The following is a 25739-nucleotide window of genomic DNA, read 5'->3' on the forward strand; positions in this document are numbered from 1 at the left end:
GTCTATTATGCCCCCACTTACTTTTTTTTTAATTTATTTTTTCTCTCTCTTTTATTTTTTTTTTTCATTCACCTCTTGAAGGTCTGTGGATTGGAACCAACTTGATGAGAAGATGAATAGAATGAGGCGAGAGAGCCGGAAGAATAAGAGGTAAAAAGAAAAAAAAATAATAATTGAGGGTATAATAGACTTTTTAGGTGAAGATAACAGAGTTTTTGACAGATGCTTGACGGTAGGGACCAATTAGGAGGAAATTGGGAGTTCAAGGATTTTTTAGGTGAAATTCGAAGGTTAGAGATTGAAACGATGAAACCCTATAAGTATAGGGAGTAAGTAGTATTTAACCCTAAAATTTTCTTCAAAAAAAAAAAAAAAATCAGATTGCAGGTCACAAAATGAGAGCTCAAAACATGAGCTTGGAAGCAAAACCCAACAACAAAGATGACCACCCAGAAATCTTGAACGCCCATATTTGCACAAACAAACCCAAAAGCCTTCAACTGTGAACAGAAATCAAGAATATACGAAGGTACAGATGATTGAAATGAAGAAAACTAAGAAAGAAGAAACGAGAAGCAAGTAGGAGGTGATGATCAAAATTCTTCTTTTGCATTCCCGATCTTGGAGTAGAGGAAGAAGAGGAAGTAGTCTACGAAGGTATGGCACCGACTGGGGGCGCCGGAGGTGGAGCAAGTTTGGCATTCCTGAAATATTTTTTTTTTAATTATATGAAGAAAACTAAGGAAAATAAATAATAAGGGCAAATTGGTCATTCAATGATCAAAATATGACAGCTGTCAGCTTCCGTAACAGAGCTAACGGCTCCAGGTACCATTCTTCGGTCGGGGTTAGAACCTCAGGTACCGTTTTGATATTATCTTAACATGAGGTACTAAAGTTTAGAATGAGGAAAATGTCAGGTACTGTACAGACGATTTTCCCCTAATTATTTGATGTATTGTAGTATGTTGACACTTGTTTATTTAGTTAAGAGTAAGTAGTGAACTTATTGGGGCTAGGGTTGAAAGCCCTAACCAACCTTGCTTGTAATTGATGTTTTGTTTATGATTAGATGAAATTCATGTTGTCACCTTCACATGCTAAATCAAAAGTTAAATGCATTTACTTAGACCTAATCAATTTGAGTTAATGTGTTTGCCATGACATGAAGTTTTTGCTAAGAGATTGAATACCTTTAGGCAGAAGGAAGCATGAAAGCACACCATGTGTGCATGTAAGGGTAGTGAGCTAAAATCACTTAGAGATAGGATTGGTTTGCTTGCTTAGTTATCTAAACTCTAAGCTTTATGCATTTAGGGGAAAATGATTGAGATCTATCTGGTAATTGAATTTGTCTCTAGGTAGTTAACTCTAGACATAAAATCAAAGGAGTGCCATCTTATCCGGATGCTAAGAGGGTAATTAGACAATAGGTTTAGTATCATTCATATTCAATTGCATTGTACGTTGCATCAAGGGAGGTTAGTGGTAGACAATCCAAACCTCAACTCCCATCCATTTTTCTATAACCTTAGCTTAAATAGTCTTAGTTTACTTTCCTTGCATTTAGTATAGTTAAAAAAACCATTAGTGGTCTGTATGTTTCCACTTTTTGCCCCATTTCTTAGTCAGAATGACAAAGTGTGCTCACCTCCATAGAAAAGGGTTTCAAAGAAAAGCAAACAATCTCTTGTTTATTAGTTAAAACAAGTAAAAGGAAAGTTCCAATCACAATATACAGGTAAATTTTATGAGCATCAAAAATCTTATATCATATGATCTTGCTTTAGGGTCATTCAGTACCACTTAACTTGCCTTAGAAGAGGCCGTCAGTTCCACCAAATACAACAGTTACCAGAATTTAGATCAAATTCTAAAGGACTCACATTCTTTGGAGCAGAAGAGAGGTAAGAGATGCTTAGTAATTCCCCTAGAAAAAGCTCCTTATCCTCAGCCACAACCGTTCTCGCAGTAGCTACCAACACAGCCTCAGCAACAGCAGCTATAGCTCCTCCATGGAATCCACCAAAAGAGTTCTGCAGATTCATGAAACAAAACATCATTCCCTTGCTTCTGTTGCCAAGCCAATACATAGAAACAAATCAAATTGAACCCAAAGCTCCCTACTCTTTTCTTTTCTCACGAATGAAAGACTTGAAACCAAGATTCAGGTTCAATAAGAGTAAAACATAGTGAGCAGAATGGGTGAAATTCCATTAAAAAAAAAAAGCCAAACCTTCAGTCTAATCTTACAAAGTATCCTACTTTGCCTTGGATTAGTAATACCCAGGTTAGAAATCGACTAAAAGGAATTGAATCTAAGCAAATTTGAAAAAGGGTCCTAATCTTTGCTCCAATTTTCCCCTGTAGATAACCCAATTTATAACCTTTTTTTTTTTTTTTTTTAAGCAAACAAACACAAACCAATGAAAAAGTTTACAAATTGAAACAGAGAGAAGAAGCATGGAAGGCTTTACAATAAAAGCAGGTTTAACGGAGACGAGGCAGGTGACACGGCCTCGTTGAATGTTGAGGGGCCTAAGGATGCCATGAACGAGGTAGGAGTAGAAGTCTTTGGTCTCGCAGTGATCTGGAACAGGGCCGGAGATACCCATTCGTTTGAGAAAATGCAGCGTATCCTTGACCTGTTGTTCAGGGACGTCATCTGAAATTGAGGCCGTGCAAGCAAACCTCTCCGCCAGAATACTACAGGGTTTTGCCATTTTCCTCATTTGGCGTTGCTCTTTGATCTCTCCCTTCTTATCAAAAATGTAAATGTGCTGTAGTCGTTTCAGTTAAGTATTTAGTGTAACAGTTCGTCAGCAATAATCAGAGTGGCGCAGCGGAAGCGTGGTGGGCCCATAACCCACAGGTCCCAGGATCGAAACCTGGCTCTGATATGAATATAATTTTTTTTAAAAAAAATATTTAAAAACTTATGAGTAATTTTGAACACACATATCTAAATTTTTTCATGTTTACCCTTCTGTTCTCATCCTTCTCCTCTCTCTTCCCACGTCAAATCACCGCGATGCTGCTCTTTTGATTTACTCTTTCTGTAGATTCTTAAGGTCTTTCTTTAGTTATGCTTTCTCTTAGGTTGATTTTGAGTTAGTATATGAGATTGAAGTGATTTACACGGTGTTTAGTCAATTGTTATGCTTAGACAATCCATAGCGCTTGTTTAAATGTTATTGTTCATTAGTAGTAGCATTTTAATGGTGCTATTGTCCTGTACTTTTCCTATTAATGTTTACAATACATTATTACTAGAGGTGGTAAACGGGTTGGCCCAGCGCATCTTAAGCAGGCCTATTCGTGCTTTGTGCCGTGTTCGGGCCGGCCAATTTATTATCGTGCCGGCCTTGTGCCGACTCTTTTACTTAAACATTAAGCCTAGTCCGACCCATGGCCCTGAGCCCATATCGTGTCGAGCTGTGCTTGTGTCGGGTCAACAAACAGGCCGTTCTCGTGTCATCCCATTATAAAGCACAATTTTAAAAATTTAATTTGATTAAATAAAAATTGAGTTTATTTAACTATTTTAGAAAATTAAAATATATAAAGTTCTACAACATTTTTCTTAATCTTAGTTTTTTAAGATTAGTTTTGTAATAAGTTTTTCTATTCTACTATAAGAAAGAAAGAAAAAGATAACTCAAAAATATATATGTTTTTAGTATATTATTGTGAGAGAAATTTTTATTAATAAAATGAAGATTTACTATCATATATTTTTTTTCTTCATTCTATAGTTGCATTATTGTAAGATTAGTCTTTATTAGTAAACATATATTTAATATTCAGAAAAAATGCTTATGTCAAAAAACAAAGATATATGTTTTATTTCACTATTTTGACAACATTTTTTTTGAATCAAAGGAGGTCAGATAGATTTATAATTCAGCAAGCAGTATCAGAAACGACACACCCCATAGGGGCCGACAGAAAGAGCCGTCCTTTAGGACATACAAGAACCTATACTAAGACAGAGCTTTGCACTCCCGAGTACACCCACCTTTTAAGGACAAATAAGCACCTTTATTCTAACAAGACCAAGAGACTCAGAAGCAAAATAAAGTAAAAGTGACAACCGAGCGACTAGACCTTGCGACCCATAGGGAAATTAAGCATTGCAATCTGAGGATGCAGCACTTGCATCCCCCATAGAGGCATCATTTGCAGGCAATTCCTCCATATCAGAATTCTTGCATGCTTTTTCCACCGAATCTTGAATCACCCGATCAGTGTCATGAAGCCTCCACTTCTTGGATTTTTTTCCTTGTAGTTCATTCTCAAGAGCTCTTGCACATTTAGGCCTATTCTTACTTCCCTTAGGCCTTCCCAATTTCTTCTTCCTTGGCGAGACAATAAGCTGCCCAATTTTTTGCTTCAAAACATGCTGCATCCCATCATCAACCTGCAACAGAGATTCCGAGTTAGATCCAAACCTCTTGCCCACACGATCCAAAGCTTTCACAGCCTTACGTTTGGACCCAATCACCAACTCTAGTTTCAAGAAAGATTCCAGATCCATTGTAACACTGCCACCGTCCAGCTTCGATTTCTGAACCACAACCAGAGTAGCCCACACCCCATTTTTTGGGATCCCATAGTTTTATGGTTTTGGGACGTCCAATTCTCTAGGAAAGCAGAGAGGTCCAAACCTGCAAACAAAGATGCAGCATGCATGATAACCCCACTCCCCGTAGGTTGAACCTGAGGAGACTCCATCTCCACCGGCTCCCCAAACTTGCTACTCGATCCTGTGTCCCCTAGCATAAGCAGATCCTTAAAAACCTGGTTTCCTTCCCCCTCAGCCCTAGGGTTTGGTAGTTTCTCATTTAATGAGAGTCCAGCCAAAGAAGAGGCCTGCAATTGAGCCACGATTTCATCCTTCTCTCTCGTCAACAACCCGTCGCAGCCTGTCTCTCCATGCTCAAACAATCCACAGTTACGACAGAAGCCTCTTACTTTTTCATAGGTGAAAGACAGCTCCGGCATTACTACCGATGAAAACTCGAAGAGCTTCCAAACCCTAATCCTTCGCCGGACATCCAGCACCAAATGAATCCTCTGCTTTTCTTCTCTCCTATGCAGCGCAGACTGGTCGAAACGGATCACCCTACTCAGGGTCGATCCCACCAGGTTTAGAACCGCCTTGTTACGTAGCCCTATTGGTAGAGCCTTGACGGCAACCCAAGTTTCCACCAGATTCAGGGGGACATCATCCACCGGGCTTATCCCATTGTACCCACCCAGCACGAGCATTGTATTCCTGTAAAACCAAGGACCACCATGCAAGACCTTGTTACGCTCAGCCTCCCTATCAAACTGAAACACAAAACGATCACCCATATCCTGAATCAACAGCCCCGATTTCTTACGCCAAATTGTAGCAATAGTGCCTTTGAACCCCGAAAATTTGGATTTAGGTCCAAGCAATCGACCTACCATAAACCATCAATCAGCTTGCAATGCTGCCAGTCCAGCCGATCCCAAAGACACAAGCGCAGAATCCTCCAGACGAAGATCGACCTGAATGTTTTCCTCCATCTGATCCATAGCGACATGAAGGAGAGATAATTTGCTCGAGGAAAAACCACGGAGACACCCTAGCAGACGGCTAGATCAGACTAAGAAGAAAAAGAAAAACTAATCTCTACTTTGACAATATTAATAAAATAGTATTGGTGAAATTGTCATGAGATTTTTAATAAAGAGGTCTAATGTCTAAATTTTTTTTTTTTATATTTTTAAAAACAAAAATGAAATTTTGTGTTTGTAACATGTCGTCCCATAATAAGTCATGCACGGGTCAGACCAGGCAGGGCCAATGGGCCAATATTCCTAGGCCCAGCCCTACTTGGCCGTTATTCTAATGGCAAAGCTCCCTCTTCCTCTTCCACCTCTACTGATTTCCCACACTATTGTGATCCTTCACTGTTTAGGCTTCTACACTGCATGGCAAACTTTGAGATGGATGAATGGCGCTAAGTAACAAATTGTGTGCATTGACGAATTTTCATTCGCTCTTCTTGGAGTTTTGTATTTAGTCGAAACATGTCTTTTTGTTTTGTTGAGTTTTTAGTTTAATTTACTTGTTATTCTGAATAAGTGAGCAGTGAGTTTGTTAATGGAGTTTACTTACTAGGGCTATGTACCCCAGACTTAGGTTCTGGTGTATATATATATTTTCCTGATAGTGACTTAGTGAAGCCGTGCGGATATATGAAATATTCATTTTCCTCGAAAGAAAAAAAAAAAAAAGAGTCAACCCCCACGTACAGTCATCTCCACTACTATAAATAGAAGCTAAAATTTGGTGTCAAAGAGTTCAACAAATTTAAAAATTCATAAGATACCCTTGAAATATAGATAAAAATTCATAATTTGTTTTAGGGAATCAGAAATTGAGAGAAATTCGCAGTGTATTCTCATTGATAATAGGGGCCTCTTTATATAGAGGATTACAATGCATAGAGTCAAAATCATACAAGGAAACATAATCTCTAGATTCTTCTAATTAAACCCTATTACCACTAGGTCAAGTAACCTAGAGTTTGGGCTAAACACAAATTAGGGTTTTACTTGAACACTCCCCCTTGTGTTGCAAAAACGCGGTGCTTCTCTCGTTGCCTCGTTAAAAACCTTGCCGAGTAACAAAAACCCAGTGGGACAAAAATAACCTCGGTCGAAGGGAAAAAGAGCACAACACACCCTTCACGTTTCGAGGTGAACATGTAGACATCTCCCCCTGATGTCTGCACCTCCTCCTGATGACTATGATCATGGGAGTTCAGATAATTTCCGCAAGCCAATTCTTGCCACATGTTTCTCGAACGTGGATTTGGGCAATGACTTAGTAAACAAGTCTGCCACATTGTCCTCAGATCGAACCTGGTTCACTTTGATCGTGAGGAGCTTCTGTTGTTGCTGATTGTAGAAGAATTTAGGCGATATATGCTTGGTGTTGTCGCTTTTGATGTAGCCTTGCTTCATTTGTTCAATGCAAGCAGCATTATCCTCATAAATGCTCGTTGGCTCATCTGTGGTAGACTTCAGACCACAATTGCTTCGAACATGCGCAACTATGGATCGAAGCCATATACATTCACGAACTGCTTCGTGAAGAGCAATAATCTCTGCATGGTTCGAAGAGGTAGCGACTAAGGTCTGCTTTGTAGACCTCCAAGATATCGGGGTCTTTCCCATGGTGAAAACATAACCAGTTTGGGAGCGACCTTTGTGTGGGTCAGAGAGGTACCCAGCATCAGCAAAACCTTCCAAAACACTTATATCGTTTTGGGATGGGGAGAGGGAACGCAGTCCACCATGTGTGGCGTCCCTGGCACTTGATGGGTCCGAATCCATCTTCTCTCTGTAGGGATAGAACAAGCCCATATCGATTGTACCACTTAGGTATCGAAAGATATCATTAACACCAGTCCAATGGCGTCGTGTTGACGTAGAGCTGTATCTAGCTAGCAAGTTCACAGCGAATGAGATATCCGGTCTTGTGCATTGTGCTAAGTACAATAATGCGCCTATTGCACTTAGGTAGGGCACTTCTGCCTCTAGCACTTCTTCATCGTCATCTTTTGGACGAAATGGATCCTTCTTTGGATCAAGACTACGGACGACCATTGGGGTGCTTGAAGGCTTAATCTTGTCAGTGTTGAAACGCCTAAGCATCTTTTGGGTATAAGCTGATTGATGAATCAGGATACCATCTCTACGGTGCTCAAGTTCTAAACCGAGGCAAAACCATGTTTTCCCAAGATCTTTCATCTCAAACTCGGATTTCAAGTGTTCAGCGGTTTCCCTTAACTCTTTAAGGGTGCCAATTATGTTCATGTCATCGACATAAACTGCTACTATTGCAAATCCGGAACTTGTCCTTTTTATGAACACACATGGGCATAGTTCATTATTGACATATCTCTTTCCAATCAAGTAGTCACTTAGACGGTTATACCACATCCGTCCGGATTGTTTCAATCCATATAGTGAGCGTTTTAATCTAATTGCAAATGCGCTCCGTGGTTTAGAGCCACTTGATTTGGGTAGCTGAATTCCATATGGTATCTTCATGTATATTTCTGTATCTAGATTCCCATATAGATATGCAGTAACCACATCCATAAGCTGCATGTTCAGTTTTTTGGAAACTACCAAACTGACAAGGTAGCGGAACGTTATGACGTCCATTACGGGAGAATAGGTCTCCTCGTAGTCGATTCCAAGGTGTTGTGAGAAGCTTTGAGCCACAAGGCGAGCTTTGTATCTTACAATCTCGTTTCTCTCATTACGTTTTCTAACAAATACCCATTTGTGACCAACTGGTTTGGTGTTGGGCGGTATTGGTACAACTTTGCCAAATACCTTTCTTTTCGCTAGAGAATCAAGTTCTGCCTGGATCGCATCTTTCCATTTTGGCCAATCAGCTCTACGTTGGCATTCATCAACGGAGTGTGGTTCGATGTCATCGGTCTCCATAATCTCACGCGCTATGGAATACGCGAATACATCATCAATGATGATGGAGCTTCTTTCCCACGTCCCATGTACACTAGTGTAATTTACAGAGATCTCTACGTTCTCAGGGATAGGTTCTGACATTGAGGCGTCCCCCAATGATGTCTCTTGGACATAACCATAATCCGGAACATTCTCATGGGATGGATTTTGAGTATCGATGATCAAAGGATTTGTTTGTGCCTCATTCGCTCTCTTTCTAGGGCGAGTATCCTTCGAACCAATTGGTCTACTGCGCTTCCTTGCGGGACCTGCGGCCATAGACGCCACATCATTGCCATACTGGGCAATGGCGCCATCTCCAGGTGTCACAGGAGTGGCGTTATGTCCAGTATTCGGGACATCAATCCTTGCAGGCACGTTTGCAGCAGGTATGTGTGATCTCGTCACTTTGGCAACATCAAAAAACGCATCAGGTAGAGTGTCTGCTACATTCTGGAGCTCGATTATTCTTCGCACTTCAAGTTCGGACTGTGCAGTACGGGGATCGAGATGAGACATAGTGGGGACAGACCACGACAATTCCTGTCGTTCCTGTTGAACATCTGTGTTCTTATCTCCCCCTAACGATGGGAAGACTGTCTCATCAAAGTGACAATCCGCAAATCTAGCGGTAAAGAGATCGCCTGTCAAGGGTTCAAGGTAGCGGACGATAGTAGGAGATTCATAGCCAACATAGATGCCCATTCGTCGTTGTGGACCCATCTTAGTACGCTGTGGCGGCGTAATAGGCACGTAAATGGCACACCCAAAAATGCGTAAGTGCGAGATATCAGGCTCGTACCCAGTCACTAGTTGTAACGCAGAGTAAAATTGGGTTGCAGTAGGTCGTAGACGAATTAGCGTCGCTGCATGCAGTATTGCATATCCCCAAGTAGAAACAGGGAGACTGGTGCGCATAACCAATGTCCGTGCTATCATCTGTAGTCATTTGATAGCAGCTTCTGCGAGACCATTTTGGGTATGAACATGGGGAACATGATGCTCAACATCAATCCCCAGTGACATGCAGTGACATGCAATAGTCATCGAATGTTTTCTATGTAAACTCCCCAACATTATCAAGTCGAATTGACTTAATTAGATGGTCAGGGTAGTGAGCCCGTAGACGGATAATCTGGGCAAGGAGTTTAGCATAAGCAGCATTGCGAGTGGACAACAGCGCGACATGTGACCAGCGTGTCGACACATCAACCAATACCATAAAGTATTTAAAAGGTCCGCATGATGGTTGAATTGGTCCACAGATATCCCCTTGGATTCTCTGTAAGAACGGAATGAGTATTTTATGATCATTTGCGTAGGATGGTCTCGGTCCTAATTTCCCGAAGGAACAGGCTTTGCAAAATGAGAGAGGGGCCTTAGAAGCAACCAATGAGGATTTTGGTTGGGCCTGAGCGTCTGGAGCGCTATTAGAAGCAAAGTGTGTGACTACATCTCCCATCATGACGTTGGAGCCATGGGAATTGGTAATTATGGCGTCATGGCCATTGGGAGGAACAACCATGGCGTCATGCTCATGGTTGGCGCCATTAGTGGCGTCATCACATGGGACTTGGGCGGCCCTATGGCGCCCCAAGACGGCTGCAGCGCCAGATGCTGCAATTGTGGCAGTCTTGCTAAGTCTAGGAATCAATGTTCGATTCTTGCTTCTTCTCACTCTGAAGAATGGATGTCCGTGTGAAGTCTTTAGTATACGGAGCATTATATCACTACCAGGATGTCCTAGTCAGTCATGCCAAAGCCAGTATGTGTCTGAATCCAAGAGATCTTCTCTTATGACATTATTGGATTCAATTGGTCAAATTGTAGTGACATAAAGTCCACTAGATTGACACATAAGCTTCTCTAAGATGCGCTTTCGTCCGCAATCATTAGAGGTAATGCAAAGGAACTCTTTTTCGTTCTCATTATGCGTTTCCGCATGGAATTCGTTGGCTCTTATATCTTTAAAACTCAATAAGGTTCGATTCGCCTTATGAGCGTAGAGAGCTTCAGTGACTTTAATCAAGGTGCCATTGGGCAATAGAAATTGGGCCATTCCATGTCCTTGAACTAAACCTGATGGCCCAGCCATCGTAGTTACAGAGGAATATGTAGGCAACATCTCTAAGAATAATTGCCTATGGCGTAGAATGGTGTGCGTAGTCGCACTATCCGCAAGACATTGTAGTTCTCCAGAATCCATTCCTCTTAGGATTGCAGAACTTATTTGGTCCTCGTCGTAGGATTGCAGCGTGGTCGCGGAGTCGCGAGGTTGCGGGGTCACGAAATCGTGAGGTCACAAGGTCGTGGAGTCGCGGAATCGCGAGGTCGCAAGGTCGCGGGGTCGCGGGGGTCGCAGGGTGGTGGAGGTCGCGAGCATGTGTGAGAGCAGGCGAGTGATCGTGAGGGAAGGAGAGCATTCGCTGGGGCAGAAGGCAAGCAGGGCTTGCGGACGTTGCAGGGGCAGCTAGCGAGCATAGGGCTGCGGTGTCTGCAGCTGCAGGGCGTGCACGCGGGGAGCAGCGAGCGCAGGGGCGCGTAGGAGCTGCGGTGGCAGCGAGCGCAGGGCTAGGGCTTTCGGCAGATTAAGTGAGAAGAGCGTGTTAGAGCTAGGGTTAGAGCTCGTGCTGATAACGTGTTTTAGGGAATCAGAAATTGAGAGAAATTCGCTGTGTATTCTCATTGATAATAGGGACCTCTTTATATAGAGAATTACAATGCATAGAGTCTGAATCATACAAGGAAAGATAATCTCATTCTTCTAATTAAACCCTATTACCACTAGGTCAAGTAACCTAGAGTTTGGGCTAAACACAAATTAGGATTTTACTTGAACATAATTGAAATTATGTAAAAGGATTATTATGTAGCCACGATCTTCCTTTACCCAAATCCCCCACTCTCTTGCTCCGCCCTGAATCGCAATCTAGAAGGATGTAGAATGGTTAGTTATTGACTCTACTTCGAAGTAGTAGAAACCTAGTGGTGTTGTCCAAAGTGATATACAGTCACACAACCATTTTGTAGGATGGGCTACATGGGTGGCGGGGTTGATACTGAGCGAAAATTGCAGAAAGCCTATTTCTTAGATAACTTAGTTGACAAAGGAGGTAATGCATTGCCAGACAACAGTTAACATCTACTGGTTGCCAGAATGCAGTCAATAAATTTATGAACAAGAGTCACATTACCAAGGTTTTAAAACCAGTATAGTATCACAAATACAAACACAAAAATTATATAATTATGCAACCACAAGTTCTTAGTATCTAAGAAAGAAAGGAAATCTAAAACAAGGCTCATGCATGCGCCTCCGTACCTTTAGTAGGCCAGTGTATGCCACCCTTGACCCTCCAATGCAAAAGTGGAGGTCCTTCGACTGTCCTCGATAAGTCGAAAATCAGGTCCGTTACAGACCAGAGAAGCCATTACATATCCCTCTGATAAAGGCTTCGAAGGTTCTGAATCATCAAGATCAGTATTTTCATGACTTTTGGATCATCAAGATCTGCCAGGCTCTTGATGATATCCCGATATTATGGTTGCTAGAGGCGGTTTGGTTTCAGCCTCTTGGCTGGGGTAATTAGTTTCAGGCTCCTGGCTAGGGATAGGGTTTGGCGTCTCTTCAATTTGGTTTACGTTTCCCCCCGACCGAAGAAAAACGACGGGGACTCGGGTTGGTATAGTTTTTTTCACATCAGCTGGTGACGTGTCATGACTCTACGACCCTAGTATGTTTTTTTCTTGAAACAACACAAACAACTATAATGTATCACCCACTACCTATGTACGAAGTCATGGGTTCGAGTCACCATGGGGACAGGAGTGAAACCCTTTAATCTTCTTTAAAAAAAAAAAGTCTTAAACAACCTACACCTAATCTATTGAAAGGAAGCATTGCTCCAAGCCAATATCACATCATCTGTATGACCAAAGTTTCCTCCCGCCAAACATGCTTCAATTGAATTGATTCAAAAGCTTGAGTAAGATGTTGGATATCATGCAGAATCATTCAGATACTCCAAGGAGGAACAATTAATTGTCTTATTAATATTGTCAATCAGGTTCTTGGAATCACCTTCAACTTCAATAGATTTGTAACTATGTAAAAGAGCAGCTCGCACTACTAGCAAAAAGGCTATTACATACTGATTTTAATCCGTATGTATTAGTCTTATTACCCACTGAAATCTGTGTGTGATGCTCATTGGGCACCCTACACTCACAGATTAGATTTCTGTCCCATTTGAGGGGGGTGGCCATTGGCCTTTGCACACAGATAAAAAAGTCTGTGCGAGAGTTTTCTATGGGACCCACTCAGATTTCATTTTATATATATCCATCAAATCAGTGTGAAATGAAGGGAGTGCAATCCGTGTGAATCAATACAATCTGATGGATTTATTAAATTTTGGAAATAATAGTATTCCTTCAAAAATATAAAATAGTATTCACTTCTAATTATAAATCTTTATATAGCATTAATTCTCAATTTTTATTAAAAAAATGGTACAAGAACTCCATGAAAACTAATTCCTCTCCTCAGTAAAAGCAGATCTGGGCTTAAATCATTGCCAACAAATCGCAGCAAGACTTACCTCAGACCAAATCCTCCACCCTAAAGAATCCGACTAGATTTCTAGATCTATAACCTTATCGGAGTACTAAGGACTTGTTGACAACAACAAGGAAACGAAAAACAAAGCACAAAAAAACATAAACAGAAACAAAAGAGAGATGCAGCCGCTATTCGACTTCAAAACGCCGCCAACCCGAAACGATCCATCCCAGTCGTCCAACAGATCGGACCAAGTCCAGCCTAACACAGGTGGGATCTGAAACAAAATATTGATCGATGGTATCAGAAATCAGAGAGGAGAATCAACCCGAAACATCTGCACCCTCCGACGATATCATTAACCACCTCGATCGGAGCACCAACGCAATATCCTTTCTGATCCAGCAACACGATCTGCCTTCAATGTTTGGGCTCTGCTTCTTCCTGATCTATCCGGGCAGGGGTGGAAGAGAGCTGCATCATCATATTTTTCTCTATGCGCGTGAGGCTGGGAAGAAGATGAGACTGAGACTGGGAAGGGGAAGATAGGCTATGGGAAAGGAGAGATACATGCACTCCACTTGGATATGTGTAGACTGTTTGAAGATAGAACTCATAACATAACATATACTGGGAAATGGGACGAGAGAGAGAGAGAGAGAAATGCAGATTTATTACATACAGAAAACAGTGGCAGTTAGAGTTTTCGTCGACATTTGTGTACTTGTTAATTCAAATTCGTTTAAATTCACACTGATTTCGGTGAGAATTGTTTACTCACACTGATGTCTGTGAGTAATTTTTACTTACTCTTATTATTATGAGTAATTGTTATTCTTTTTTGAAATTCAAAACCTATTAACTTTTTTTTAATTTTAGGGAAAGAATTAAAAAATTATAATTGTCTATGAGTATAAAACTGTTTAATAAATGTTATTTTGTTATTAGACACAGATAACAGTGAGTAAAACATTTGTTACAGATATCTGTAAGTATAAAGTTGTTTAATAAATGTTATTTTGTTATTACACACAGATGACAGTGAGTAAAACATTTGTTACAGATATCTATAAGTATAAATTTATTTAATAAATCATATTTTTGTTATTAGACACAGATATTTGTGTGTATAACCTTTGTTACAGATATCTATGAATATACAATAGTTTAATAAATCATTTTTTTGTTATTAGACACAGATAGATGTGTGTAAAACATTTGCTACAGATGTCTATCTATATAAAAGTAATTAATAAATTATATTTTTTGTTATTACACATATATATCCGTGTGTAGAACTTTTCCCACAGATGTCAGTATCTGTTTAATATTTGGGACACATGGATATCTGTGAGAAACTTTATGTCACACAGATTTCAGTGGGTAATATTGGCAACATGTGCGTTGTAGGGTCCAGTTGATCATCTCACACTAATGTCTGTAGCTAAAGATCAAATCCCACAGATTTTTTATCAGTGTGAAAGTCAGTAGGTTTAAAATCTGTGTGTATTGCTACTTTTGCTAGTAGTGTCGAAGACCAGCAGCACGCAAAGCTAAAGCTTCAGAGGAGAGGACGTCAGAATAGCCTAGGTTCTTTGAGGCAGCAATCAGTGGATCATTACTGGCCTTATAATATATGTTACTTGGAGTTACTTGTGTAATAAATTTTCTTTTCTTCGGCCAAATAAAAAGTTATTTCCTTTTCTTATCAGGAGACTTTTCATCACACGTAATTTGAGTGATGTTTTGAATTTGATGGAAGTGGCTCCTCGATCACTAGCTAGTAGTATTCTTAAAGGGTTATGCAGACTTTTAAGTTGGACATCGATCATGATTCCGAAATCACATCAAACCAACTTACCTGAGCCTTTGCATGTTTATAGTTCATGTGTGCCTTCTAAATGACTTGATGTACTAATTAGCAACTAGGAACTCCGATGCCTTGAAATTACAGGCTAATGAATCCAGGTTCAAGGCCATAAAGCTAGAGAATAGCCAAAGGAATTGTCAATCGATCGCATAAAAGAAACATAAATACAACAAAGATCATTCGATATTAAGTCCCAAAAAAAAAAAACTTTAAAACCATGTCATATACCCACATATTACCTATGCCATACTATATATATATATATATATATCTCTCTCTCTCTCTCTCTCTCTCGTCTTAGGCCAATGGTGTTTAGTACACTACTGGTTGCATGTACTTCCTGACCTCTAAGTTGAGATGGTCCACATCGAGGTAGTCGGTCAATCGGCCTCTCTTACAAGTTACCTTAATCCTTACATTGTCAGCCTCGGCAGTAACAAACAAGATTCCACTGTGGTTTATTTCAAACGAAACAGTGATGTTAGAAGCACCCTTTGGAATTCCAGTAAACTCGAATGTCCCCAAAAGATCCATCTGGTCATGACCCTCATAAAGAGTCAACTTGTACCTTTTCTCTCTATAGAACCAAAAGTTATGTGAGGAGATGGAGTAATTTTGTTCCTTTTTGGTTGGGAGGGGAGTCTTCCTTGGAAAAATGGCGGTCTTCCTGTTGAAAACATCTAACTTCTTTAGTTTTGCAGGTAGTATTCGATTTATCGGGCTAGAGGTTACACGACTCACAGACAGTGTAGCTACATCACAGATTGACAGAGATTGCACCTCATCTGTGTCAATGGTTAACATTGCACCCAAAAGAGCTGCACCATAAGCGACCAATTCTTCTTCGTCTCTGTGGATGCTCACTTGAGTCCCCTCGAAGAAAGATTCCAGAAGTTCTTGAAGTATAGGAATCTTTGAGGAACCACCTAGGAGCAAAACATCGGAGACACTATGTGTGTCTATAGCAGCGTCTTTTAAACATTTATCAACTAGATTTACACACTTGTGGTACAAATCCATGTTTATCTGATCACATATGTCCCTAGTAATAGTTTTATCGAAGTTGATACCATCGACCAGCGAATCAATATGAATAGTAGCCTGGTTTATTTCTTTGGATGACAGAGTCCTCTTAGCACTCTCATAGGCTATTGCTAACCTCCTAACAGCCCTTGGATTTGCACTGATGTCCTCCTTGTGATCATTCTGGAACTCTTGCACAACTACCATTCTCTTGTCAAAATCATTTCCACCCAAGTGTGTGTCTCCAATACAGGCTATAACCTGATATCTACCGTTCTCAATCCTAACAAGAGACACGTCTAAACTCCCCGCACCAAGATCAAAAACCAAAAGGTTCTTCTGCTCGCGCTCTGCATGCACTTTACGTTTAAAACCATACGCAAGGGCGGCAGCAGTGGAGTCATTGACAATATGCACGTACCGTAGGCCGGCAATGCGTGCAGCGTCTATGGTAGCACCTCTCTGGGAGGTGGTGAAGTAGAAAGGTACAGTAATGACTGCATCGCTAACATGCGTGATGCTAGGATGAGCCTTAACAATCTCAACCAAATTGCTGACCACCATGGCAGAAATTGCTTCGACATATAACTGTTTCGGTTCTCCCTTGTAATTAAATGCGATCGTAGGCATGCCACTAGTGTTGGCAGTGACCTTGAAAGGATATTGATGCAAATCACTCCGAATATATGGAAATTTCCTGAATATAAGGCTTTTGTCTCTCCTGCCTATTAACCTTTTGACATCTGCAACAAAGATAATGAATAACCAAGGGGTCAGTTAGTCAATAAATAACGCAAAGATAATCTATGAAATTAGCTGAACCTCAGAAAGGATAGGTCCTTCTGGAAAGAAAGGCGAAACCTACTATAAGTTACGGCTAGTTCTTTTTTTTTTTTTTTTTTTTCTTTTAGCCCTAAGTTATAAGCTGGAGCTAGTTAATTAGGTACAAGAAAATAATGAAGCCAAACTCGACTAACATATATATGTCAAAATTCGATCCTCAAATACATATACAGTTCTATCAGTGTTAAAAAGCTTTGGAACATATCAACAAGACTGGAGTCACAAATCAACAACGAATATTTCCGACCGGCCATACTAGTAGAACACTTTAGGTTTTTAAATAATCAGTAAATAAATTTCACAAAAACATGCAGACAATCGTTGTCTTCTTTTATCTTGGCCCCAAATCAATAAAATAAATAAATCAATGAAACAAGAGGTGCTGAAAATTACTGGAGACTATGGTGTTGTCGGGATCGATTGAAAGCTCGTCCTCCATGTCGCCAGAAACACCAAACTGACAGTGAGTCTTGGTAAACACCATAGAATTCGGAATCCTGGTGTTGCCCTTCTTGTCGGCGATGATTTCCACACAGTTACTCTCTCTATTCCAGACGCCCACGCTCGAGTATCCGGTTCCAAGATCAATTCCGATCATCGGGGATCTCAACCTGGCAGCCATTGTTCTACTTTCCCAGTCGTCTCCAAGATTTTACGTTTTACTCTCGTAGAGTTCATATATTTATAGTCCTAACATTGTGTGTAAATTAAGGAAAGTAATATAACTCATAAAATATAAAATCAGGAAAGAAATCTTTAAACATCTAACCAACAGGATTTTGCTTTTCAGAAAGAGTAATTCCGTTGAGATTTAGGGTTAAGGGTTGATGCCTCTAACCAAATTTTGTTAATTTCGCCAAGGCATGCGGGATGGGATAGGCGGAAAAGATGTGCTTACTAAAATGAGCCTGATACCTCCGTATGACAAAGATGATATTCTTCTTCTTAGCTCTATAAATTCTCTGAGGGACCTACGTCTTTCTCCTTCTAACACTAACCTTGCACTCTTTGCTTGCCTAGCTAGGGAAGAAATTGGCAGTTCTCAGTACGGAGAACAACAATGTCATCGTTTCCAGGTTTCCTATGACCTACCGGCTGCTGCTTGGACATGCTCATGGGATCTCAACGATTCAAATTATATATATGCCGGATTACAGAATGGCTATCTTCTGGTGTTTGACATGCGCCAAACCTTTGGGCCTGTTGAATCCCTGAAGGACTGACAAGCAACCAATTCATACCGTGCATTCCCTTTCATATAATTCAGCTCTTCCACTGGTGTTAGAATAGTGATATCCGCATCGTCAATTGGCTTATGTCGGTGGAATTTCTCAGGGTATTAAACCTACAAGACAATAGCTTCAGCCTGTTCGATCATCCCTAAGGAAATTGGTTCATTGTCCAAGCTTCAGGTACTTAATTTAGGTAAGAACAATTTGATAGGAGAAATCCCAGCTTGTTTTGGAAATCTTTCTTTTCTTCATATGTTATCTGTGGAACAAAAAAATCTGGTTGGAGCTATTCCAAGTAGCATTGGGAAATTGAAAAGCTTAACATTTCTTGCACTGGATACAAATTATTTGACTGTTACTATCGGGGGGGGGGGGGTGTATTGTATTTGGATTTGTGCAGACTTTTTTTAAATGACAGACTTTTTGAAAAGTCCACAGACTCTTTAAAAAGTTGATAGACTGTTATAGATTTCTTAAAAGCATTGATTTTAACAACAGACTTTTATTGATTCATGAAAATTTATATACTTTTATGAATGACTTCTACAGATTTCCTAGCATGTACAAAATATATATAAAAAAAAAATGCAGCCCAAACACAAAACAAGATAATAACTCATTGTCTCTTCAATGCTCAAGTATCTTCTAATAGAAATTGACTCAAATGAATGATTGTTAGTCTGTCTAGCGAGTTTGTTCTCATTCCTAATCTCCTAACAACATAAATATACAATATAGATCACTTGATGTTTATGGTTAATTATTCTCATCAATTTTGTTTTCGCCAATTAATTAACATATATTATAGCAATATTGGTCAATGTCTTGATCTATAATCAATCAATTGAAATTCAATTGTTCAACCTTTCTTTGAACCATAATATAAATTCAAATTAATGAGAATAATTAATTAATAAGATAAAATTTAGTATGCCATAGCAACACTGTTCAAGGTCTTAGGGGTAGGCCACAATATTTGGGTTTTAGGGTTTCATAAATCATTTTTATTGCTATTAAGATTCAAAGTATCACAATTGAAAAAAAAAATCACATTCAACAACTATAATGAACATTTCACTACTAGAATTTTGTTCATAGACATCAGTCCAGAACCGATGTTAAACTAATTTTCGACCGATGTCTTAGTGGGTGTAGAAAAAGATAAAAAAAATCAGACATCGGTCAGAAACCGATGTCCACGACTACAACGCACATCGCTTTTGAAACATAAATCGATGTATATTCGTTATAATCATCATAATTTTGTATGTTAACTATATTTAAATCTTTATATTTTCGCATTTCATGCTTAATAAAGTATATGTCGAACAATACCTATGTGAACATTTGCATCGAATTCTATTTCAGAAGTGATGTCTCGAACCCTTCTAGACATCGCTTGTTATTTCTAAAACCGACGTGTTGTTTCATTGTAGACATCGCTTTTGTTATTTAAAACTGATGTTCTCTGTTTAATTATACATCAGTTTACTTTATGGTAGGTGATTTGTGTGTTGGCAATAGATTACGTTTGGTGTTTAGAAATCGATGTGCACTAGTTTTGGGTACATCGGTTCTGTGGACACAATTCGATATATTGATAATCATAAGACATCGGTTTTCATTTTGATATTGGTTTCTAATCTCTCAACTGACATCGTTTTTCTTGGCATTACTGTTTTGTTATGCTTTTATATAATTCACTTCATACTGACAAGCATAATGTGCAAATGGAAAAGAAATGCATTTCCCATCATCCAAAAATCGAGGCTTTCCATTAATTTTCTTTCAAGTTCATGATTCAACATAATTCACAAAATAAAACCCCAAAACCGACAAAGGCTAGCCTAGACATTTGATCCAGCTTTAGAATTCTTATCTGTAGCCACTTTAGTAAACCCTATTGGAAATATTTCAATGTCTGGAGCTACAACACAGTACTCAAAATGATCAGTCTCAATAAGAATATTGCCTACAAGAAGAATATGGTAAATTAGTGAAATCAAAGTTTACAACGAAATCTAGCGAAGATTAATAACTTAGATTATTAACTTACTTTATCAATAATTGCCATTGATATGGCGTCATGGTTGTGAAGACCAATATGAGAACTGGATCTAATATTGCCTACTGGAGTGGTATTTGAACATGTCTCATCATAAAGGCCTACAAAGTCCTTTGCATGGTAAGGGCCACATCCACCTTTAGGTAGAACATCTTCCCAAAAGTTAGGTCGGCAGTGATTTTCTTTCCATTTAATCCACTTCTCCATCGACTCTGATGAACTAAGTTTTGTTGGTCCTGGAAGACCCATTGAAATAGCAAACACTGAGGCTTTCTCACCAACTAGCAGAGTGTGTTCGGTATGTTGCATAACTAACCTAGCAGCTTTGATTCCATCTTTGACGTACCTCATGGCAGCAACAGCTCCAACCTTCATCGTCACCTATGGATATGCGAATACTGCTTACCCCATCCATGACCAGAGCATCGATTGTCGTCTCTCCATTCTCATCTGGACTCTCACCGGGCCCAACTGTTCCAATAATATGATTAGTAAAAAACTGCCAATCCTAGCTGTGAATCCCATCAACATGCTTAGCAAAATTCCATTTGACAAATCCCAATATTAATATACACTTCATGTTCGAGCTAGGATTTCACCATTAGGAATTCACATGTTTGTTATACAAATGCAATACCATTTGATGTTCCACTGCCTAGACGAAGAACACTGAAATAAAAGTGCTCCTGGTTTCCATCCAAGACTAACAACCAAAACTAATGTTGGTAACTAACTGAATCATAAATCTCATTACCAATTAGAGAAGCAACAATTCCTCTTCTACTGCACACAAAAAGTGACTACCTATTCAATAGATAAAAAACTAAACTCAGTATTTACCATTGAATACTAATCAAATCATTCCCATGAGTACAGAAAAACTAATGACATTTTTCTCAACTCAAGTGAATCAAAGATTGAAGCTTTCACCTGTACCATCACATCTGAGTTCCTCACAAGCCGAACAGCCCTCAATTAACAACTGCATCAACTGCTGAGAACCTATTATCCACAGCCCTCCAAGCAGCTCTGACGGCCTCTAAGAAAGGCCAAGTGCTCACCACCACAGGGTATGGCCCAGAATTCGTCCACTGTGTTCCAGTAGCTCAAAGAAAATTCTCAAAGAAAAAAAAATTACAATAGTTCCAGTAGCTCGCTGCAAAACTCGTCCACTGTGTTCTAGCATTGATAATATGATCTAAGTTTTAATAAACTGATATTTCAAAGGCAACAATAAAAACTGCTCAAGAATACGTAATCTAATGAGACTGCTTAGCCTCGTAAAGAAAGTGAACAAATGAAGGACATAGGAGGTAAAATTCTGGATAACTTCGTACCCTCTTTCTACAGCTAAGGTCTAAAACAAGCCTTTCTTTTCCAACAACACGAACAAGATCTTTAAGACTTTCAAGGTCCATTTGCCCATTATTAAATACATACTGCAAGAAAACCGACACAAGTTTTAGAAAATGTTTTTCTGATATCAATTGTTCTGACAAATATACATGGTTTTTCAATTTTAGAAGAGGAGAAAAACAGAACTCGCAGAAGTGACAATGACATGGCTAGCCCCTTCTTCTATGTATTGCAAAGAATTATCAGAATTGATCCCATGCACCTCCTACTTGCAAATCACCTAGATTATACCAGTCCTCACAGCAAGTTCAACAGAGGAAAATCTGTAAGTTTTAAACATATCACCAACCATAGAGAACAAAGTGAAATAGCACACTCACAAGGTTTATACTAATCTGTTTCACTTTCCCCTACAAACAAAAACCCACAAAACAATCACACAAATCCAACAATACACAAACAGAGTTTTAAGTCCCAAAAGATTTGAACTTTGAATCTCCAATACCTTGTGTATATCAATACAGGGTCGGAAATGAACAACACAGCTTATGGGTACTCGCCTAAACCCTATAACCAAACAACAAAGTAGGTTCTATGTTATTACTGCATACAAAAAGTTACATACCAAAAACAGAAGCAGAAACTTACTGAACTTTGCAGATGGACTTGACAAATTAGTTAATATTGAAGCCACCCACAAACTTGCGCTTCTTAAACTCTAAAGAAAAACAATCATACTTCAACAATAGCCCACAAGTAAAAACAATAGCCCACAAAAACAATCATACGTACAGATCTGGCGTACTGAAGCTGGACTTCATCTCCGACCGGCGTCGTAATTGAATCCTTCCTCTCAAACTCCAAGCTTCGATTCGAGAGAGTAAGACATAACGGCGCCGTTTAGAACGGCCTGGATGATGCCCTCGTCCTCCTCGGAGCAAAATGCGGGGTCGGAGTCGACGAATTTGGTGAGGCGCATGAGATGAAGGACTGGACGAAGTCGATGCCGGAGAAGCCAAGGAGGCGATGAGTTTGAGTGAGGAAGAAGAGGAGGATGAGGAGCTCGAGCTTGGGAGGAGGAGCTCGAGTCTGGGTTCAGAATGGAGGTCGAGAGTGGAGACTGAGCTTAGGGTTTCTGTTTCAGTTTTGGTCGAGAGTCGAGGGCCCCCTTTTTTTCTAAGTGTGAAAGTTTTCAGTTTTAGTCCCCGCTTCTTCATTTCACTTAAAAGACTTAGCACTTTTTGCAAAACTAGGTTCTCGCAAATTTTCGAACTAAACTTTTAACACCGGTCATTTTAAGAACCGATGTTAATGATATACATTTAAATCGGTATTTTCGTAAAACGATGTTAGATTACTTTTTTACATCGTGTGCATGTCTGACCGATTTAAAATATGCGATGTCTATGAACATAATTCTAGTAGTGTGTTGGGTATCAAAAAACATTGATATCATAAAAGATTAGAGAAAAGACAAAAAATTAAGAAAGAGAGATGATGAAGAACCAACTTCTTCGTGAGTAGAGAGAAGAACTTTAATAGACCTTTTTTTTTTTTTTTTAAGAGGAAAGTTTGATAGACTTTTTCAAATTTTTGGTGTGGAGGCTGGAAAATTATTAGAGTTTGGTATGTATAGTTAACACTACAAAGTCCACAATTATCCATGATTTTCTAATTCCATAAGTATGAATGATATTTTGAATAGCTCTGTACTTTTATTCATTTTTAAAAGTCCTAATTGAATACCCCTAGATTTTGGTGGAATTCATGAAGTCTATAAAAATCCTAATTGAATACCTCAAGACTTTCATGGACTGCTAAAAGCCTATATTGAATACACCCAGACTTTTTAATTCCATAGATTTCTTTAAAAGTTCCACTAATTCCATATACAATACACCCCCCTTCATGGAACTCTTCCTTTTGGATTGCGGCTCTCAATATTTCCAAAACTCGAAACCTGTTGAAAAATGTTGACTTTTTGTGTGCCTTGTCAAACTAGATTTTGTTCTATAGTTGTAATAGGAGAGAAGGTTCTAGAATTCCTAGTCCTATTCGGATTATGTTTCCTTATATCACATGACAATGTATTTTGTAATCCCTATATATAGGGCTCCTATTATCAATAATAGAATGCACAATTCTCTCCACAATCTCTCTTGAATCACCTATCCTAAAAAAAAACCTTTCATTTTCACATGAACCAATTCAGTGGAGAAATACCGATTACAATCACCAATGCCACCCACCTCTCAGAATTTGGAATCTTACAGCAATTTTGCTGGTTAAGTACCTAGCATGGCAAGAATGCCAAATCTATTTAGTGTAGAAATGGATGATAACAATCTTGGATATGGGGATGATGATTTGGGTTTTGTCTCTTTTCTGGTCAACAGCACTAAATTAGAGCTGTTGGGATTTAGCGGAAATAAAGTTCAAGGAGTCGTACCTGAGTCCATAAGCAATCTCTCAACAAAGCTCAAGACAATTAGATTGGGAAGAAATCAGATACGCGGAAGCACAATCAACTTGGGGATACTATGCTTGGAGGCCAACCTATAACAGGCCCTATACCAAGCTCAATTGGTAAACTACATAAGCTGTATAATCTGTTTCTGAATCACAATCAGCTGTCAGGTACTATCCCATCTTCTCTAGGAAATCTAACTTCACTAAGCAGATTGGTTCTTTCGTCAAACAACTTAGAAGGAGAAATACCAGAGAGTCTCGATGAATGTAACAACTTGCTAGTTTTGGTTCTTTCTCAAAATAATCTTAGTGATCTCATTCCACATGAAATCCTCAGTTTAATTATCAACCTTGTCAGAAATTTTGGATTTGTCTAGTAACCATTTTACTGGTCCCATTCCTATTGAAGTAGGTAGGTTGGAGATTCTTGTTGCCTTGGACGTTTCTGAAAACAAGTTATCAGGTTTGATTCCAACGTGCTTACAGAGTTGCAGAAGATTGGCAACTTTGCATTTGGAAGGGAACTTTTTGCAAGGTATGCTTCCTTATGACAAGAGCGGAATTGAATATCTTGACTTGTCCGGCAAGATTAACGCCGTGGAGGGACTCCCATTTTTGCATTATTTTAACCTGTCATTTAATGATTTTGATGGTGCTGTACCACTGGAAGGAGTTTTCCAGAATACTAGTGCGTTTTCTATCATAGGAAACACACGGCTTTGTGGAGGTATACCTACCTTACGACTTCCCAGATGCATCTCCAATATATCTAATCATTCTGAGGAAGAATTAATTCCTAGGGTGAAAATAATTATCTCAATTGGATGTGGCGGGATTATTGTTATCATAGTCTTGTGCATTGTGCTTATTATTAGATCAAGAAAAGCACTGTGGTTTTTGCATCTTCACCGGTTAAGAAAAGGAATAGTTAAATCGACATCAAGATCATCTTCATTGGGGGCTTCACACTTGAAAGTGTCATATGGAGATCTTCTCGAAGCAACTGATGGGTTCTCTTCTCAGAATCTAATTGGTAGTGGTAGCTTTGGGTCTGTGTATAGGGGAATTCTCCATCAGGAAGACAGAATTGTTGCAGTGAAAGTACTTAATCTTCGAAGTTCAAGAGAAAGTTTTACGGCTGAATGTGAAGCCTTGAAAAGCATTAGGCTTAGTAATACCCAGGTTAGAAATCGACTAAAAGGAATTGAATCTAAGCAAATTTGAAAAAGGGTCCTAATCTTTGCTCCAATTTTCCCCTGTAGATAACCCAATTTATAACCTTTTTTTTTTTTAAGCAAACAAACACAAACCAATGAAAAAGATTACAAACTGAAACTGAGAGAAGAAGCATGGAAGGCTTTACAATAAAAGCAGGTTTAACGGAGACAAGGCAGGTGACACGGCCTCGTTGAATGTTGAGGGGCTTAAGGATGCCACGAACGAGGTAGGAGTAGAAGTCTTTGGTCTCGCAGTGATCTGGAATGGGGTCGGAGATACCCACTCGTTTGAGAAAATGTAGTGTATCCTTGACCTGTTGTTCAGGGACGTCATCTGAAATTGAGGCTGTGCAAGCAAACCTCTCTGCCAGAGTACCACACGGTTTTGCCATTTTCCTCATTTGGCGTTGCTCTTTGATCTCTCCCTTCTTATCAAGAATGTAAATGTGCTGTAGTCGTTTCAGTTAAGTATTTAGTGTAACAATTCGTTACTAATAATCAGAGTGGCGCAGCGGAAGCGTGGTGGGCCCATAACCCACAGGTCCCAAGATCGAAACCTGGCTCTGATATTAGCATGATTAAT

At 39.5% G+C, this 25739-nt stretch overlaps 1 protein-coding gene, 1 non-coding gene and 1 pseudogene across 3 annotated transcripts; 1 reads left to right on the plus strand and 2 right to left on the minus strand.

Annotated features, from left to right (window-relative positions):
• Positions 1-1582: 1582 nt before the first annotated feature.
• On the minus strand, positions 1583-25644 carry LOC133713461 (uncharacterized). Of its 2 annotated transcripts, none has more exons than XM_062139499.1 (2): positions 25303-25644; positions 1583-2036 (listed from the first exon to the last, which is right to left on the minus strand). In XM_062139499.1, exons 1-2 carry the CDS (start codon positions 25555-25557, stop codon positions 1830-1832), a joined length of 462 nt encoding a protein of 153 aa, XP_061995483.1. In that variant the 5' UTR covers positions 25558-25644; the 3' UTR covers positions 1583-1829. The 2 variants fall into 2 exon arrangements, with proteins under 2 accessions (XP_061995483.1, XP_061995482.1); XM_062139498.1 differs by lacking the exon at positions 25303-25644 and adding an exon at positions 2478-2760.
• On the plus strand, positions 2829-2900 carry TRNAM-CAU (transfer RNA methionine (anticodon CAU)). The gene has a single exon. It is a non-coding gene; the product is annotated as a tRNA-Met (tRNA).
• Positions 20030-21532, minus strand: LOC133714420 (probable isoaspartyl peptidase/L-asparaginase 3; annotated as a pseudogene).
• Positions 25645-25739: the final 95 nt, after the last annotated feature.

This window comes from Rosa rugosa, chromosome 6 (assembly GCF_958449725.1).
Source record: "Rosa rugosa chromosome 6, drRosRugo1.1, whole genome shotgun sequence".
In the NCBI taxonomy this organism is placed as follows: Eukaryota; Viridiplantae; Streptophyta; class Magnoliopsida; order Rosales; family Rosaceae; genus Rosa; species Rosa rugosa.

Excerpts from the sequence above, each read along its gene's own strand:
- LOC133713461 (XM_062139499.1), bottom strand. The coding sequence starts at position 25,557 with ATGAGGAAAATGGCAAAACCGTGTGGTACTCTGGCAGAGAGGTTTGCT. Across the intron at positions 2,037-25,302 it reads CCGTTAAACCTGCTTTTATT|AACTCTTTTGGTGGATTCCA; the intron begins GTAAAGCCTTCC and ends ATGAATCTGCAG.